Source organism: Salvelinus fontinalis, chromosome 25 (genome assembly GCF_029448725.1).
Source record: "Salvelinus fontinalis isolate EN_2023a chromosome 25, ASM2944872v1, whole genome shotgun sequence".
NCBI classification, from domain to species: Eukaryota; Metazoa; Chordata; class Actinopteri; order Salmoniformes; family Salmonidae; genus Salvelinus; species Salvelinus fontinalis.
The window spans coordinates 24,468,238-24,486,623 of NC_074689.1; the positions used below are offsets into that span (position 1 = coordinate 24,468,238).

The 18,386-nt window shown below is 48.5% G+C and overlaps 1 protein-coding gene across 9 annotated transcripts in view; it reads right to left on the minus strand.

The window, feature by feature from the left end:
- Positions 1–18,386, minus strand: part of LOC129823009 (solute carrier family 12 member 7-like) — a 121,585-nt gene that overhangs the window by 51,052 nt on the left and 52,147 nt on the right. For all 9 annotated transcript variants that reach the window (XR_008754552.1, XM_055881665.1, XM_055881663.1 and 6 more), the window contains 2 exons: positions 6,481–6,575; positions 5,898–6,035 (listed from right to left, as the gene is read on the minus strand). Coding sequence is in view for 8 of the 9 variants with exons in the window: in XM_055881665.1 (XP_055737640.1) it covers positions 5,898–6,035; positions 6,481–6,575 (233 nt within the window). In the remaining variant the exon portion in view is untranslated. The remainder of the gene's footprint in view (positions 1–5,897; positions 6,036–6,480; positions 6,576–18,386) is intronic.

Sequence of the window (18,386 nt, forward strand, 5' to 3'; positions counted from 1 at the left end):
CGCTTGACATAGTTAGTCATTGTGTCATATGGATATGGGACCAACTACTTGACTTTTTACTACTTTAATACACATAAGTGAATTTGTCCCAATACTTTTGGTCCCCTAAAATGGGGGGGACTATGTACAACAAGTGCTGCAATATTTAAATGGTTCAGCTGACATGGATGGAAATACCCTCAAATTAAAGCTGACAGTTTGTACTTTAACCTCAAAGTAACTGTAACATTTCAGAGTGCTGGAAAATTGACTTTTAGAATTAAACCTGAAGTGCAAGGCATCCCAAATCCACCACAGATACTCCAACAAATGTACAGTGAAGCTAACAGGCCCACCCTGTACCGTGATGGAACTTTCAAGACATTTGATCACAGGCATCACCCTCACAGGTACATTCCATCAAAAGGGACGTTTCACAACAGCTCAAAAAAGGGGGCACCACAATTGTTAAAATTGGCCCAATAGAGTACCAACCCCTATTTGTCCAAAGTAGTAGCTACCTTTCTGACCATCTGTCAATCTAAACCCAAAGGAAAGTTCCACTGATCGTGGTCTGAGAGGGGAGGACAGGAAAGAGGTGTCAACTTTTCCCCCTTTGAGCCATCCTTAGCACTCGGAGACCAATTGGAGTTGCCCATCCGGTCTCCGTGCAGAAAATGTGATGGGGCAACTGGCATAGGAAAGGGTTTGTGGTTACAGTGGAATTGACGCACCACTTGGAGAACAATGATGGACTGTGGGTATTTCCTTTGGATTTTAAGCAACAAAACTGGGGTAGGACAACAACATCTTAATAAAAGTTTTCTCCAGGCTGGAACTGTAGGAACAGAGGTATAAAGGACTGGGTTGTATGTCCGACACATGTAAGAGAATGAGGCCTTCTGTTCTTAAAAAAGGACAGCACCTGATTAACAGCATCAGATAAAGCAACTGAACAGCAAATAAATTCAGCCCAGTAGGAAAAAAAGATTGCATGAATGATTATCAATTATGCTTTCATCCCAAGGACCACACAGGACCCTTCAACTATCACACTTTCTCAAGAAGAGGTACTCTGCTTGGCCTATTGCACAACACCCAGACCTGGCACCCTATCCCATGTAGAACTCTGGTGGGGTACGAATACAGATACATTTCAGACACACACCTGCATTCACTTCTTGCTGTGGTGGTGGAGGCTTTAGGGGACGGTGTGGTGGTGGAGGCTTTAGGGGACGGTGTGGTGGTGGAGGCTTTAGGGGACGGTGTGGTGATGGAGGCTTTAGGGGACGGCGTGGTGATGGAGGCTTTAGGGGACGGCGTGGTGATGGAGGCTTTAGGGGACGGCGTGGTGATGGAGGCTTTAGGGGACGGCGTGGTGATGGAGGCTTTAGGGGACGGCGTGGTGATGGAGGCTTTAGGGGACGGCGTGGTGATGGAGGCTTTAGGGGACGGCGTGGTGATGGAGGCTTTAGGGGACGGCGTGGTGATGGAGGCTTTAGGGGACGGCGTGGTGATGGAGGCTTTAGGGGACGGCGTGGTGATGGAGGCTTTAGGGGACGGCGTGGTGATGGAGGCTTTAGGGGACGGCGTGGTGATGGAGGCTTTAGGGGACGGCGTGGTGATGGAGGCTTTAGGGGACGGCGTGGTGATGGAGGCTTTAGGGGACGGCGTGGTGATGGAGGCTTTAGGGGACGGCGTGGTGATGGAGGCTTTAGGGGACGGCGTGGTGATGGAGGCTTTAGGGGACGGCGTGGTGATGGAGGCTTTAGGGGACGGCGTGGTGATGGAGGCTTTAGGGGACGGCGTGGTGATGGAGGCTTTAGGGGACGGCGTGATGGTGGAGGCTTTAGGGGACGGCGTGGTGGTGGAGGCTTTAGGGGACGGCGTGGTGGTGGAGGCTTTAGGGGAGGGCGTGGTGGTGGAGGCTTTAGGGGAGGGCGTGGTGGTGGAGGCTTTAGGGGAGGGCGTGGTGGTGGAGGATTTAGGGGAGGGCGTGGTGGTGGAGGATTTAGGGGAGGGTGTGGTGGTGGAGGCTTTAGGGGAGGGTGTGGTGGTGGAGGCTTTAGGGGAGGGTGTGGTGGTGGAGGCTTTAGGGGAGGGTGTGGTGGTGGAGGCTTTAGGGGAGGGTGTGGTGGTGGAGGCTTTAGGGGAGGGTGTGGTGGTGGAGGCTTTAGGGGAGGGTGTGGTGGTGGAGGCTTTAGGGGAGGGCGTGGTGGTGGAGGCTTTAGGGGAGGGCGTGGTGGTGGAGGCTTTAGGGGAGGGCGTGGTGGTGGAGGCTTTAGGGGAGGGCGTGGTGGTGGAGGCTTTAGGGGAGGGCGTGGTGGAGGCTTTAGGGGAGGGCGTGGTGGAGGCTTTAGGGGAGGGCGTGGTGGAGGCTTTAGGGGAGGGCGTGGTGGAGGCTTTAGGGGAGGGAGTGGTGGTGGAGGCTTTAGGGGAGGGTGTGGTGGAGGCTTTAGGGGAGGGAGTGGTGGTGGAGGCTTTAGGGGAGGGTGTGGTGGAGCCTTTAGGGGAGGGTGTGGTGGAGGCTTTAGGGGAGGGTGTGGTGGAGCCTTTAGGGGAGGGTGTGGTGGAGCCTTTAGGGGAGGGCGTGGTGGAGCCTTTAGGGGAGGGCGTGGTGGAGGCTTTAGGGGACGGCGTGGTGGAGGCTTTAGGGGAGGGCGTGGTGGAGGCTTTAGGGGACGGATTGGTGGTGGTGGCTTTAGGGGACGGATTGGTGGTGGAGGCTTTAGGGGAGGGTGTGGTGGTGGAGGCTTTAGGGGAGGGCGTGGTGGTGGAGGCTTTAGGGGAGGGCGTGGTGGTGGAGGCTTTAGGGGAGGGCGTGGTGGTGGAGGGCGTGGTGGTGGCTTTAGGGGAGGGCGTGGTGGTGGCTTTAGGGGAGGGCGTGGTGGTGGCTTTAGGGGAGGGCGTGGTGGAGGCTTTAGGGGAGGGCGTGGTGGAGGCTTTAGGGGAGGGCGTGGTGGAGGCTTTAGGGGACGGTGTGGTGGTGGAGGCTTTAGGGGAGGGTGTGGTGGTGGAGGCTTTAGGGGAGGGCGTGGTGGTGGAGGCTTTAGGGGAGGGCGTGGTGGTGGAGGCTTTAGGGGAGGGCGTGGTGGTGGAGGCTTTAGGGGAGGGCGTGGTGGTGGAGGCTTTAGGGGAGGGCGTGGTGGTGGAGGCTTTAGGGGAGGGCGTGGTGGAGGCTTTAGGGGAGGGCGTGTTGGAGCCTTTAGGGGAGGGCGTGGTGGAGCCTTTAGGGGAGGGCGTGGTGGAGCCTTTAGGGGAGGGCGTGGTGGAGCCTTTAGGGGAAGGCGTGGTGGAGCCTTTAGGGGAGGGCGTGGTGGAGCCTTTAGGGGAGGGTGTGTTGGAGCCTTTAGGGGAGGGTGTGGTGGAGCCTTTAGGGGAGGGTGTGGTGGAGGCTTTAGGGGAGGGTGTGGTGGTGGAGGCTTTAGGGGAGGGTGTGGTGGTGGAGCCTTTAGGGGAGGGTGTGGTGGTGGAGCCTTTAGGGGAGGGTGTGGTGGTGGAGCCTTTAGGGGAGGGTGTGGTGGTGGAGCCTTTAGGGGAGGGTATGGTGGTGGAGCCTTTAGGGGAGGGTGTGGTGGTGGAGCCTTTAGGGGAGGGTGTGGTGGTGGAGCCTTTAGGGGAGGGTGTGTTGGAGGCTTTAGGGGAGGGTGTGGTGGTGGAGGCTTTAGGGGAGGGTGTGGTGGTGGAGGCTTTAGGGGAGGGTGTGGTGGTGGAGGCTTTAGGGGAGGGTGTGGTGGTGGAGGCTTTAGGGGAGGGTGTGGTGGTGGAGGCTTTAGGGGAGGGTGTGGTGGTGGAGGCTTTAGGGGAGGGTGTGGTGGTGGAGCCTTTAGGGGAGGGTGTGGTGGAGCCTTTAGGGGAGGGTGTGGTGGAGCCTTTAGGGGAGGGCGTGGTGGAGCCTTTAGGGGAGGGCGTGGTAGAGCCTTTAGGGGAGGGCGTGGTGGAGCCTTTAGGGGAGGGCGTGGTGGAGCCTTTAGGGGAGGGCGTGGTAGAGCCTTTAGGGGAGGGCGTGGTGGTGGAGCCTTTAGGGGAGGGCGTGGTGGTGGAGCCTTTAGGGGAGGGCGTGGTGGTGGAGCCTTTAGGGGAGGGCGTGGTGGTGGAGGCTTTAGGGGAGGGTGTGGTGGTGGAGGCTTTATGGGAGGGTGTGGTGGTGGAGGCTTTAGGGGAGGGTGTGGTGGTGGAGGCTTTAGGGGAGGGTGTGGTGGTGGAGGCTTTAGGGGAGGGTGTGGTGGAGCCTTTAGGGGAGGGCGTGGTGGAGCCTTTAGGGGAGGGCGTGGTGGAGCCTTTAGGAGAGGGCGTGGTGGAGGCTTTAGGGGAGGGCGTGGTGGAGGCTTTAGGGGAGGGCGTGGTGGAGGCTTTAGGGGTGGGCGTGGTGGAGGCTTTAGGGGAGGGCGTGGTGGAGGCTTTAGGGGAGGGCGTGGTGGAGGCTTTAGGGGAGGGCGTGGTGGAGGCTTTAGGGGAGGGCGTGGTGGAGCCTTTAGGGGAGGGTGTGGTGGAGCCTTTAGGGGAGGGTGTGGTGGAGCCTTTAGGGGAGGGTGTGGTGGAGCCTTTAGGGGAGGGTGTGGTGGAGCCTTTAGGGGAGGGCGTGGTGGAGGCTTTAGGGGAGGGCGTGGTGGAGGCTTTAGGGGAGGGCGTGGTGGAGGCTTTAGGGGAGGGCGTGGTGGAGCCTTTAGGGGAGGGCGTGGTGGAGCCTTTAGGGGAGGGCGTGGTGGAGGCTTTAGGGGAGGGCGTGGTGGAGGCTTTAGGGGAGGGCGTGGTGGAGGCTTTAGGGAAGGGCGTGGTGGAGCCTTTAGGGGAGGGCGTGGTGGAGGCTTTAGGCGAGGGTGTGGTGGAGGCTTTAGGGGAGGGTGTGGTGGAGGCTTTAGGGGAGGGTGTGGTGGAGGCTTTAGGGGAGGGCGTGGTGGAGCCTTTAGGGGAGGGTGTGGTGGAGGCTTTAGGGGAGGGCGTGGTGGAGGGCGTGATGGAGGCTTTAGGGGAGGGTGTGGTGGAGGCTTTAGGGGAGGGCGTGGTGGAGGGCGTGATGGAGGCTTTAGGGGAGGGTGTGGTGGAGGCTTTAGGGGAGGGCGTGGTGGAGCCTTTAGGGGAGGGTGTGGTGGAGCCTTTAGGGGAGGGTGTGGTGGAGGCTTTAGGGGAGGGCGTGGTGGAGGGCGTGATGGAGGCTTTAGGGGAGGGTGTGGTGGAGGCTTTAGGGGAGGGTGTGGTGGAGGCTTTAGGGGAAGGTGTGTTGGAGCCTTTAGGGGAGGGTGTGGTGGAGGCTTTAGGGGAGGGTGTGGTGGAGGCTTTAGGGGAGGGTGTGGTGGAGCCTTTAGGGGAGGGTGTGGTGGAGGCTTTAGGGGAGGGTGTGGTGGAGCCTTTAGGGGAGGGCGTGGTGGAGGCTTTAGGGGAGGGCGTGGTGGAGCCTTTAGGGGAGGGCGTGGTGGAGCCTTTAGGGGAGGGCGTGGTGGAGCCTTTAGGGGAGGGCGTGTTGGCTTGTTTGAAGCATAAAAATTATAAAGTCAACAATGATCAATCACACTGTAGCTCACGCAGACAAACAAAGTGAGCATGTTTACATGTCCTTTGTGCTTCACACTGAATGTTTTCTCTGGTCAAAGACCCTGTTCTGGAATTATTTATTCAGAACTTTAAAAAAAAAGGCACCATTAATCAACAGTAAATATGTATGATGGGATACACTAACCAAGTGAAGACATTTTATAACCTGGAAACAATGAGATGTCCTATATACCGACAGTCTAAGCAAAGCCGTTTCCTCCATACTTGGGAACTCCCACACGTTGAGAGGATTACATTTGCCTTGTCATTATCACCAATATCAGACCGTAGGAGTCTGTTGTGCTTAGAAGTGGCTTGTGTCACTAAAAGTGTATCTGGAATTGAAAAACTTTATTGTCCACACACTGTGGAGACAACAGGCTCACCTTGACTGGTTTCTTACTCCTGGCTGGCCCCTCGTCATCGTCTGCCTCCTCGTGCTCTTTGACCCCTTGGGTGAGGTTGGTGTAGTTGGCCAACTTGTTGAGCAGCGAGGACACCATGGGGTTGCTGTCCATCTCTTCCTGTGAAAAAACAACAAAAACAAAAACAACATAACACAAAAAGTATCATAACACATCTTGGCATGCTCTCTACACGTCAGAGAAATAACCTGATAACCGGAGTGGTGGGTGAAACCATCAAGAGGAATTTAGACATTGTACACAAATCAAAGTAGATTGGAATACTTTTGCTGAAGTGAATTATAGTAGAGAAGTAGATCTGGATTTCACAGTCCATAATTCCCATGATTCATAGGATTTGGTATAAGGGTTCGCTAGCACAGAGAGGTTAGGGCCGCCAAATGGCATTAGACAGTGCCTTTGAAAACCGGATGAGTATGAAAGAGGGAAAGCCCCCGTCTTCACGTTTATCATTGAATCCCTAATCAACAGCCTTATAGTCAAAGGCCTATGTCAAAGGTCATTAAATATACCACAGATAACGTTATTGGATGTTGACAGTTACCTCGAAGAGGGCCATGTTCTTCCCATCATATAGATTCCCTTTGTCGTGGTCTGTGTTGTTAATGAACGGGCTGCTTTCCTTTGGCATGCCATCGCCTGTGGAAGCAGAAGAGACAGTTTTTGAGAAAACAAGCGTCCATTGCAGTCATTGAAGTGACTGTTCGGCTGATGGAAGTAAATGGATGACAGAGTAGATTAAAAGGTTGCAAGATCGAATCCCCGAGCTGACAAGGTAAAAGAAATCTGTCGTTCTGCCCCTGAACAACCCACTTAACCCACTGTTCCTAGACCAGTTAACCCACTGTTCCTAGACCAGTTAACCCACTGTTCCTAGGCCGTCATTGTAAATAAACATTTGTTCTTAACTGACTTGCCTAGTTAAATAAAGGTAAAATAAAAAATGTAAATGTAATTAAAAAGATTAACTGGCCGTTCACCAGAGGTGAACCTTAATCAGAAGAAAATATGGCAAAAGCTAAAACCAACCAGTTTGTTTAGAAGACAACTCAACGCCTCCAACTGTCCCTTCAGTGAGTTGCAGGTCATCCCCAGAGTTGTTCTATACTGGGACATGAAGGGCCATCACGGTGATGGATGTCTATACTCTAGGGGTAATAGTTCATTGATCCAGCTATTACAGCTTGCAACGGAGTAAAACACACATCCCCCTCACGGTTTGATATGGCTCAAAAACTTCTCGTATGTCATTTCCATTGATTACATTGGGTCGCAGGCTATAAATAGACTAGCCTTGACTAATGCTTAATAAAACCCAGAAGAAAAAGAGAATGTCAAATCAAATACTATAACTGCCACTGCTACAGATAGCAGTGGTGCTGGAAAGTGGAGATTATTCCTACTGAGCTACTGTAGTCTCTCATTTCAAAGCTGCTGTGTTTTAGTGTTAGCGTCAGTCTGGCTAGCCGATTGTATCAACAGAGAGAAAACTACAGACCAAGACAGAGAATGAAGACTAAACAAAACAAGGGGAATGGAGTTGGTTTGGTCTGTGTTAAAAACGCCAACCCGGTGTGGCGGATGAATCAGAATTAGTTGGGTAACATAGATAAATAAGATGTTTTATTTACATGATATGCTTATGTGAGATACTTGGACTCTAGTGGACTATAGTGTTGGCAGTTCCACTTTTTTTCTAAGCTGGGGCTCAGTCATTTGGGGCCCAGAGAGGGGAGAGGTAAGGCTTGTCTTTTACATGTCTCTGGTGCTATGCAGAATATCAGAATGGGAAGAGGACAGGATGGAACATTGTCTTCATATGTGAATGTTTCTGTTAAACCATGTGAAGGGATGGCATGATTAAGGGGGGACCAATTACTTGGCTCCACAATGTCTGTGCGCAAGTCACTCCCCTCAGTGAGCTTGTCCAGGAGTGGGGTCAAGAGGGGGTTTACTTGAGATGGGAGTATCTAGAGTTGACAATTGAGTTATGCCATTGGATGAGTTGGTGTTTTTGTACTATGAAGTACCAGGAACGAGATTAGAACCTCGTCTTAGAGACCAAACAGAATGATAACTGATAGTGAATGCTATCTGGCTATGGGATACTCCTCTCTCAATTAAAAGTCTTTCTTTGTGAACTGTTCCTAATATCTGTGGTTTATCATGCAAGTTGAGAGGGGTGTATCTTGGCTATAAAAGACCTTTGTATTCTACTGTAGGGATTCTCATAATTCATTATAGACACTGAATTGATCTGAGAGTCAAAGGGCTATTGTAAAGCTCATATTATTAAAGATGAAGTTTAAGTATAACTCTGACTGGTGTGTGGTTTGTAACTCTCCTCATTTGGTAATACAGGAAATTGCCACGACACCGGCCTCACGCCAACTTTTTATAACAATCAAAGAAAACGAGAGGCAACTGTAGCAAATGACTCAAGCTTATGATTCTATAAAGCCTCCAGTATTTATGCTGCAATAGTTTGCGTCAGGGGGCTAGAGTCAGTCTGTTATATCTGGAGTATTTCTCCTGTCTTATCTGGTGTCCTGTGTGAATTTAAGTATGGTCCCTCTAATTCTCTCCCTCCCTCCCTCTCCCTCCCGGAGAACCTGAGCCCTAGGACCATGCCTCAGGACTACCTGGCCTGATGACTCCTTGCTGTCGCCAGTCCACCTGGTTGTGCTGCTTCTCCAGTTTCAACTGTTCTGCCTGCAGCTATGGAACCCTGACATGTTCACCGGACATACTACCTTGTAACGGACCTGCTGTTTTTGACTCTCTCTCTCTCCCGCACCTGCTGTCTCTAACTCTGAATGCTCGACTATGAAATGCCAACTGACATTTACTCCTGAGGTACTGACCTGTTGCACCCTCGACAACCACTGTGATTATTATTACTTGACCCTGCTGGTCATCTATGAACGTTTGAACATCTTGGCCATGTACTGTTCAAATCTCAACCCGGCACAGCCAGAAGAGAACTGGCCACCCCTCAGAGCCTGGTTCCTCTCTAGGTTTCTTCCTAGGTTCCTGCCTTTCTAAAGAGTTTTTCCTAGCCACTGTGCTTCTACATCTGCCTTTGTGATATCGGCTGATGTAAAAAGGGCTTTAATAAATACAGTGTAAAGAAAAAAGTATGTGAAACCTTATCTGAATTTCAGCATAAATTGGTCATAAAATTAGACGTGATCTTCATCTAAATCACAACAGCAGGCAAACACAGTCTGCTCAAACTAATAACACAAAAATTATTGTATTTATTTTGTCTATATTGAATACATCATTTAAACATTCACAGTGTAGGTTGGAAAAAGTATGTGAACCCCCGATTGGAGTCAGGAGTCAGCTACCCTGGAGTACAATCATTGAGACGAGATTGGAGATGTTGGTTAGAGCTGCCCTGCCCTATATAAAAAAGAAAACTCAAATTTTGTGAGTTTTCTATTCACAAGAAGCATTGCCTGATGTGAACCATGCCTCGAGCAAAAGAGATCTCAGAAAACCCAAGATTAAGAATTGCTGACTTGCATAAAGCTGGAAAGGGAAAAGTATCTCTAAAAGCCTCGATGTTCATTAGTCAGTTTATCAGTAAGACAAGTTGTCTATAAATGGTGAAAGGTCAGCACGGTTGACAACATCTCTGTTGACAAGACTACGATACGTAAAACACTAAACAAGAATGTTCATGGGACACCACGGAAGAAGCCACTGCTGCCAAAAAAAACATTGCTGCATGTCTGAAGTTCGCAAAAAAGCATCTGGATATTCCACAGCGCTACTGGAAAAATACTTTGTGGACAGATGAAACTTAAGTTGAGTTGTTTGGAAAGAACACAAAACACTATGTGTGGAGAAAAAAAAAGGCACAGCACACCAACATCAAAACCTCATCCCAACTGTAAAGTATGGTGGAAGGAGCGTCATGGTTTGGAGCTGCTTTTCTGCCTCAGGGCCTGGACAGCTTGCTATCGTCGACGGAAAAATGAATTCCCAAGTTTATCAAGAAATTTTGCAGGAGAATGTAAGGCTACCTGTCCGCCAATTGAAGCTCAACAGAAGTTAGGTGATGCAAGAGGACAACAACCCAAAACACAGAAGTAAAAAAACAACAAAATGGCTTCAATAGAAGAAAATACATCTTCTGAAGTGGCCCAGTCAGTCCTGACCTCAAAACAATTGAGATGCTGTGGCATGACCTCAAGAGAGCGGTTAACACCAGACATCCCAAGAATATGAACTGAAACAGTTTTGTAAAGAGGAATGGTCCAAAATTCTTCATGACCGTTGCGCAGGTCTGATCCACAACTACAGAAAATGTTTGGTTGAGTATTAAATCCAAGAGTTCACATACTTTTTCCACCCGGCACCGTGAATATTTACATGGTGTGTTCAATAAAGACAAGAAAACTTAATTGTTTGTGTGTTATTAGTTTAAACAGACTGTGTTTGTCTATTGTTGTGACTTAGATGAAGATCAGATCAAATTCTATGACTAATTTATGCAGAAGTCCAGGTAATTCATAAGGGTTCACATGCTTTTTCTTGCCACTGCACATTTGATTGATTAATTCTAAATAAGGTTTCCTCAGAAAGGGTTAATAGGATGCTTTAGGTCACTTAATATTTTTGCAGAACAATGCTCTACATTGTTCGCCTTGCAAAAATTAAATATCTTAAATATGCAGACATAATTCATCCCATATCTCGAATCTAAAAATGAGGAAGTCCTGAAAATGCTACCTTAGCTAATGATAATGCAGTACGTCTCCTGTTTCAATACACCCGGTAGCCAGAGCGTCTCCTTTCCACACCCGGTAGCCAGAACGTCTCCCGTTTCAATACACCCGGTAGCCAGAGCGTCTCCCGTTTCAATACACCCGGTAGCCAGAACGTCTCCCGTCTCAACACACCCGGTAGCCAGAACGTCTCCCGTTTCAATACACCCGGTAGCCAGAACGTCTCCCGTTTCAATACACCCGGTAGCCAGAGCGTCTCCCGTTTCAATACACCCGGTAGCCAGAACGTCTCCCGTTTCAATACACCCGGTAGCCAGAGCGTCTCCTTTCCACACCCGGTAGCCAGAACGTCTCCTGTCTCAATACACCCGGTAGCCAGAACGTCTCCTGTCTCAATACACCCGGTAGCCAGAACGTCTCCTGTCTCAATACACCCGGTAGCCAGAACGTCTCCCGTTTCAATACACCCGGTAGCCAGAGCGTCTCCTTTCCACACCCGGTAGCCAGAACGTCTCCTGTCTCAATACACCCGGTAGCCAGAACGTCTCCTGTCTCAATACACCCGGTAGCCAGAACGTCTCCTGTTTCAATACACCCGGTAGCCAGAACGTCTCCTTTCCACACCCGGTAGCCAGAGCGTCTCCTTTCCACACCCGGTAGCCAGAGCGTCTCCTGTTTTAATACACCCGGTAGCCAGAACGTCTCCTGTCTCAACATACCCGGTAGCCAGAACGTCTCCTGTTTCAATACACCCGGTAGCCAGAGCGTCTCCTTTCCACACCCGGTAGCCAGAGCGTCTCCTTTCCACACCCGGTAGCCAGAGCGTCTCCTTTCCACACCCGGTAGCCAGAGCGTCTCCTTTCCACACCCGGTAGCCAGAGCGTCTCCTTTCCACACCCGGTAGCCAGAGCGTCTCCTGTTTCAATACACCCGGTAGCCAGAGCGTCTCCTGTTTCAATACACCCGGTAGCCAGAGCGTCTCCTTTCCACACCCGGTAGCCAGAGCGTCTCCTTTCCACACCCGGTAGCCAGAGCGTCTCCTTTCCACACCCGGTAGCCAGAGCGTCTCCTTTCCACACCCATTGAAGTGATTATATGAGTCAGCCAAATTCATTCAAATGGACCTGGTGGAGTGTGACCTTTGACTGCTGTGTACTTTCATCTGTGTGACTTTTGCTGCTTGATCCTGCTGCTGGGAATAAAAGGCTTGCAGCCTAAGCCCTGTGGTAATCGCAGAGAGATTCAGAACGTCCTTGTGTTATACGCAGAGCAAAGAGAAGAGAGCTTATGGTGAATGAATTGATAATGTGTGTGGGGGGAGAAGGGATAACATAAATATAGGGAATGTGAGTAAATATGTGGCGAGGCAAGGGGCAGCAACTCCACGTCGCACTCTCGGTCTGACACACACTACACGCTACAGGTAATCGTTGGCTTTAATGAGGCTAAATCCCAACGTCATCAAATCCCCTTTGAACCAAGGTTTAATTCCTGTGTGCTGGGTCTAGTCTTAGTGTGGTGCTTAAGTAATTGCAACATTACCATGTGTGTAAGTGGAACACAGTGTAAGGACGATCCAACAAAATTCATTGGTCTGGATCCCTTTTCATCTGGAGACCATAGCAACTATTTATGTCACCAATAGCAGGTAATCCTACGACCTATGGAAAGTGAAAGTACAAAATTGCATTGACCTTTTGCTGAGAGACAATTACATATGTCTTTTTCAAGTCAATCCATATTAAAAGAACACCTTCAAAGTTTTAGGTCAACAATCCAATTCTCAGGTTTCCCAGAGCCATAAATGTACTGTAGCTGCGATCTATGCCACTGAAGCTGCAGAATCCCTGGATCATGCCCTATCAGCCGACAACACAGCCGACAACACAGCAGGTGAAGAGATCCAAAGTCCACCAAATGAGCATCAACACCTCCTCACCTTGCCAAAGAAATTCACACTGATCTCTGTCACTCACAGGATGGATCCATGTGCCAACCAGAGACATGTTGTTGTGCAGGGAGCTGAAAAGACCACAGGAGCATCACTCAGATGACAATGAGATTGAACATTCGTTAGCATGGTATTCTCTATGGGTCTGATAGTAAGCTAGAACTCCAGACAGACTGTCTGGAGCATCTTATCAGAAGTATAGGAGGGACTTCTTGTCCAATGTTGGAGGGAGTGAAAAGGGGAAGGGGACTTCTTGTCCAATGTTGGAGGGAGTGAAAAGGGGTCAGGAGGTTAGTGTGTCTAGCCTTGACAATAAATTAAAAGTGTTTGGGTGTGTATGCGCGTGTATTTGTCAGTGAACGAATGCGAGTGTGTATTGCAACATGCCTGAGTGTGTGTGTACATGTGTGAAGGAGGAGGGGAGAGGGACGTCGAAGGAGCACTCTACGAGAAAAGTCTCTGGAGACATGGTCCAGTTTCATATTGGCTAGCCTACCACGGCCAAGATGGTGACCTAGTTTACAGACATGTGGGCGCGTCATTGCTGCCGTCATAGGTACCTTTTCATCCCTTTTCAAGGTAGGCAGCTACTCCAGGCCAGACAATGGACCTCTTCACATTAGATAACTAGCCGGAGAGAGAGAGAGAGGGTGGGTGGGTGAGCATCAGAGTGGGTGAGAAGGCCAGAGAGAGCACGAGAGAGACAAAAACACACTCCGTTCTGAAGGGGTGCGAGTCGGGAAAGAGTCTGCTGCTGATTGGGCTGACAGTTGTTATTCTCTGTGGCGACGTTGCGTGTCGCTGAACCCGTCTTGTTTTGCCTCGGCCCGGCTGCTCAAGAAGAATACCCAAATTCTTGTTATTCTTCCCTAAATCTGTGCACAACAAACGTTCACACTGACCGAGGTCAGCTTTGATAGAAGATACGGGAACCACGCGGTGCCATTTTCAGTGTGGTCTCTGACTGTATAGTTTCATTGATGCTTCTCTACGTCATAGTATAAAGGCCAAAACAACCACAGAGAATCGCCATGTACTAAACAAGCTAACCAAGCCGTAGGCGGTTAAATGGTTGAGTATCTTCCTTATAGTAATGTGAGATTCTGACATAGAGCTCTCTCTGTGTGTGTGTGTGTGTGTGTGTGTGTGTGTGTGTGTGTGTGTGTGTGTGTGTGTGTGTGTGTACTGAGAAAGACCCAACAGTTAGGCCTATCCCAGTCAAAACTCTCATTAGTGAAGCAGACATCTTACTGATGCTGTGGACGCAGGCATGCAACCAATGCTCCCTTACCTAAACTTCCATTCTAAACAGCCCCTCAAAAACCATGGGATAACCATTAATATCAGGCGACAGCAAACCACTGTCCACAAAATTAACCAACACAGCTTCGTCCAAATCATTAGGCAGCAACAATGGAACGTATTCCCCAGTGAGGCAACAGTGCTTTAAAGTCAAAGGTGAATTGATACAGTTTACTTTAATTAAAATCATTTGTTATTTGTCACATGCTTTGTAAACAACAAGTGTAAACAGTGAAATGCTAACTAACCCAACAATACAGAGAGAAGAATAATGAGAAATAATATAAAGAATGACAAATAACACAAGGAATAAATACACAATGAGTAACGATAACTTAGACACATACACATACCAGTACCGAGTGGATATGCAGGGGTACGAGGTAACTACCAATCATAAGTGTGGACACACCTACTCATTCCAGGGTGTTTATTTTTACCATGTTCTACATTGTAGAATAATAGTGAAGACATCAAAACTAGGAACCCACTCTTGGGATTCTCTCAACCAGCTTCATCTTGCTTTTCCAACAGTCTTGAAGGAGTTCCCCCATATGCTGAACCCTTGTTGGCTGCTTTCCCTTCACTCTGCGGTCCAACTCATCCCAAACCATCTCAATTGAGTTGAGTTGAGGTCTGGTGATTGTGGAGTCCAGGTCATCTGATGCAGCACTCCATCACTCTCCTTCTTAGTCCAATAGCCCTTACACAGCCTGGAGGTGTGTTGGGTCATTGTCCTGTTGAAAAACAAATGATAGTCCCACTGAGCGCAAACCTGATGGCATGGCGTATCGCTGCAGAATACTGTGGTAGCCATGCTGGTTAAGTGTGCCTTGAATTGTAAATAAATCAGTGTCACCAGTAAAGCACCCCCACACCATCACAACTCATCCTCCACGCTTCATGGTGCGAACCACACATGCAGAGATAATCCGTTCACATACTCTGCGTCTCAAAAAAGACACGGCAGTTGGAACCAAAAAAATAAATAATTGGGCGTCAGACCAAAGGACAGATTTCCACCGGTCTAATGTCCATTGCTCGTGTTTCTATGCCCAAGCAAGTCTCTTCTTCTTATTGGTGTCCTTTAGTTGTGGTTTCTTTACAGCAATTCAACCATGAAGGCCTGATTCACGCAGTCTCCTCTGAACAGTTGACGTTGAGACGTGTCTGTTACTTGAACTCTGAAGCATGTATTTGGGCTGCAATTTCTGAGGCTGGTAAACTCTACTGAACTTATCCTCTGCAGCAGAGGTAACTCTGGGTCTTCCTTTCCTGTGGCGGTCCTCATGAGAGACAGTTCCATTATAGTGCTTGATGGTTTTTGCGACTGCACTTGAAGAAACTTTCAAAGTTGATGAAATTTTCCAGATTGACTGACCTTCATGTCTTAAAGTAATGATGTACTGCTGTTTCTATTTGCTTATTTGAGCTGTTCTTGTCATAATATGGACTTTACCAAATAGGGCTATCTTCTGTATACCAACCCTACCTGGTCACAACACAACTGATTGGCTCAAAAGCATTAAGGAAAGAAATTACACAAATTAACTTTTAACAAGGCACACCTTTTAATTGAAAAGCATTCCAGGTGACAACCTCACGATGCTGGTTGTGAGAATGCCAACGGTGTGCAAAGCTGTCAAAGGCAAAGCGTGGCTACGTTGAAGAACCTCAAAAATAATATTTTTTTGTTACTACAAAATTCCATATGTGTTATTTCATAGTTTATGTCTTCACTGTTATTCTACAATGTAGAAAATAGTAAAATAAAGAAAAACCCTGGAATGAGTAGGTGTCCAATTTTTTGACTGGTACTGTACATACATTGCATTCAGAAAGTAGTCAGACCCCTTCCCCTTTTCCATATTTTGCTACGTTACAGCCTTATTCTAAAATGAGTTAAACTACATTTTTGTTGGCATAAATCTACACACAATTCTCCATAATGACAAAGCGAAAACAGGTTTTTAGAATTTTAAAAAATGTATTCAAAATAAAACAGAAATGGCGGATTTACAGAATTATTCTGATCCTTTGCTATTAGACTCGAAATTGAGCTCAGGTGCATCCTGTTTCCATTGATCATCCAAGAGATGTTTCTGCAAATTGATTGGAGTCCAGCTGTGGTATATTCAATTGATTGGACATGATTTGGAAAGGCACACACCTGTCTATAGAAGGTCCCACAGTTAGCTCAAAAACCAAGACATGAGGTCGAAGGAATTGTCCGTAGAGCTCTGAGACAGGATTGTGTCGAGGCACAGATCTGGGGAAGGGTACTAAAACATTTCTGCAGCATTGAAGGTCCCCAAGAACACAGTGGCCTCCATCATTCTTAAATCGAAGAAGTTTGGAACCACCAAGACTCTTCCTATAGCTGTCCGCTCTGCCAAACTGAGCAATCAGGGGAGAAGGGCCTTGGTCAGGGAGGTGACCAAGAACTCGATGGTCACTCTGACAGAGTTCCAGAGTTCCTCTGTGGAGATTGGAGAATCTTCCTGAAGGACAACCATCTCTGCAGCAATCCACCAAAAAGGCCTGTATGGTAAAGTAGCCAGACGGAAGACACTCCTCAGTAAAAGTCACATGACAGACCACCTAGAGTTTGCCAAAAGGCACCTAAAGACTCTCAGACCATGAGATAAAAGATTCTCTGGTCTGATGAAACCAAGATTGAACTCTTTAGCCTGAATGCCAAGCATCACGTCTGGAGGAAACCAGGCACCATTCCCTATTGTGAAGCATGGTGGTGGCAGCATCATTCTGTGGGGATACTTTTCAGAGGCAGGGACTGGGAGACTAGTCAGGAACGAGAGAAAGATAAACAGAGCAAAATATAGAGAGATCCTTGATGAAAACCTGGTCCAGAGCGCTCAGGACCTCAGACTGGGGCGAAGGTTCATGTTCCAACAGGGCAACGATCCTAAGCACACAGCCAAAACAACGCAGGTTTGGCTTCAGAACAAGTCTCTGAATGTCCTTGAGTGGCCCAGCCAGAGCCCGGACTTGAACCTGATCGGAAATCTCTGGAGAGTCCTGAAAACAGCTGTGCAGCGTCGCTCCCCATCCCACCTGACAGAGCTTGAGAGGATCGGAGAAACTCCCCAAATACAGGTGTGCCAAGCTTGTAGCCTCATACCCAAGAAGACTCGAGGATGTAATCACTGCCAAAGTTTCTTCAACAAACTACTGAGTAAAAAATAAAACAACTTTTTTTGCTTTGTCATTTTGGGGTATTGTGTGTAGTTTGATGAGATGAAGAAACCTTTATCTGTAACATAACAAAATGTGGAAAAAGTATGAATATTTCCCAAATGCACAGTATAGGTAAGGACAAAGTGACTAGGCAACAGGATAGATAATAAACAGTACCAGCAGCGTATGTGATGAGTCAAAAAAGTTAGGGCAAAAAGTGTTAATGCATACAGTTAAATAGTTAACCAATTCCTACCCGGATGAACTACTTATGGTTAGAAGCTGTTCAGGGTCATGTTGGTTCCAGACTCGATGCATCGGTATCGCTTGCCGACAGCAGAGAGAACAGACTATGACTGGAGTCTTTGGAAAAAAATGTGGTTCTTCCTCTGACACCGCCTGGTATAGAGGTCCTGGATGGCAGGGAGCTCGGCCCCAGTGATGTACTGGGTCGTACGCACTACCCTTTGTAATGCCTTGCGGACAAATGTCACGCAGTTGCCATACCAGGTGGTGAAGTAGCCAGTCAAGATGCTCTTCAATGGTGCACACAGGCAGACACACAATCCCAGTCCATCCAACCAGAGAAGTTGTACTTGGCTAATGACATCCAGAAAAATCGCAGTGGCTGCCATGGCCATTTAACTAGAGTCCCCACAACTTTCACCAAAAGGTTTTGGCATCAGACTCCCAATATGAAGCATTGCCTTTATTCAACCAGGTTTGCTAAGAACACATTCTCTTTCGGAACAACGACCCGAGCGCCAGACCTGAAGGACCAGGTTCCTGAAATAACAGGCTGTTTCTTGGGTTGACTCATTGTCACGTTGCTCACTAGTCTTTCTGTTGTGCCATTGCTGAAGGATGTCTGAACCCTAACCAATGATCTATTCTGAAGAATGGTAACACCAAAGTCTACTGTAAAACAGCACAACAACAACAAAGAGGCCATAATTAAGCTCAATTTACCCAATAGTAAATGTGTAGTAATGTGCTCTTTGTTTGAAGCAATGCTGTACAAAAAAATAACTCTCCAAAATGTTGATGAATTGGAGGCTCTGAGTAGCCAATGAGGAGCCAACAGGAAGTACCACCACATAGATGACTCTTCTAGAGACCAATCAGGAAAAATAATATATCCACAAGATCATTTGCTGCGGTAAATGGTCGTAGACCAAACCAAAGTTCTCTCTAACAGGAGACACCTATTCGTAAAACATTACTTCCTGGAAGCCACTGTAGTCTCCTCATTGGAGGATT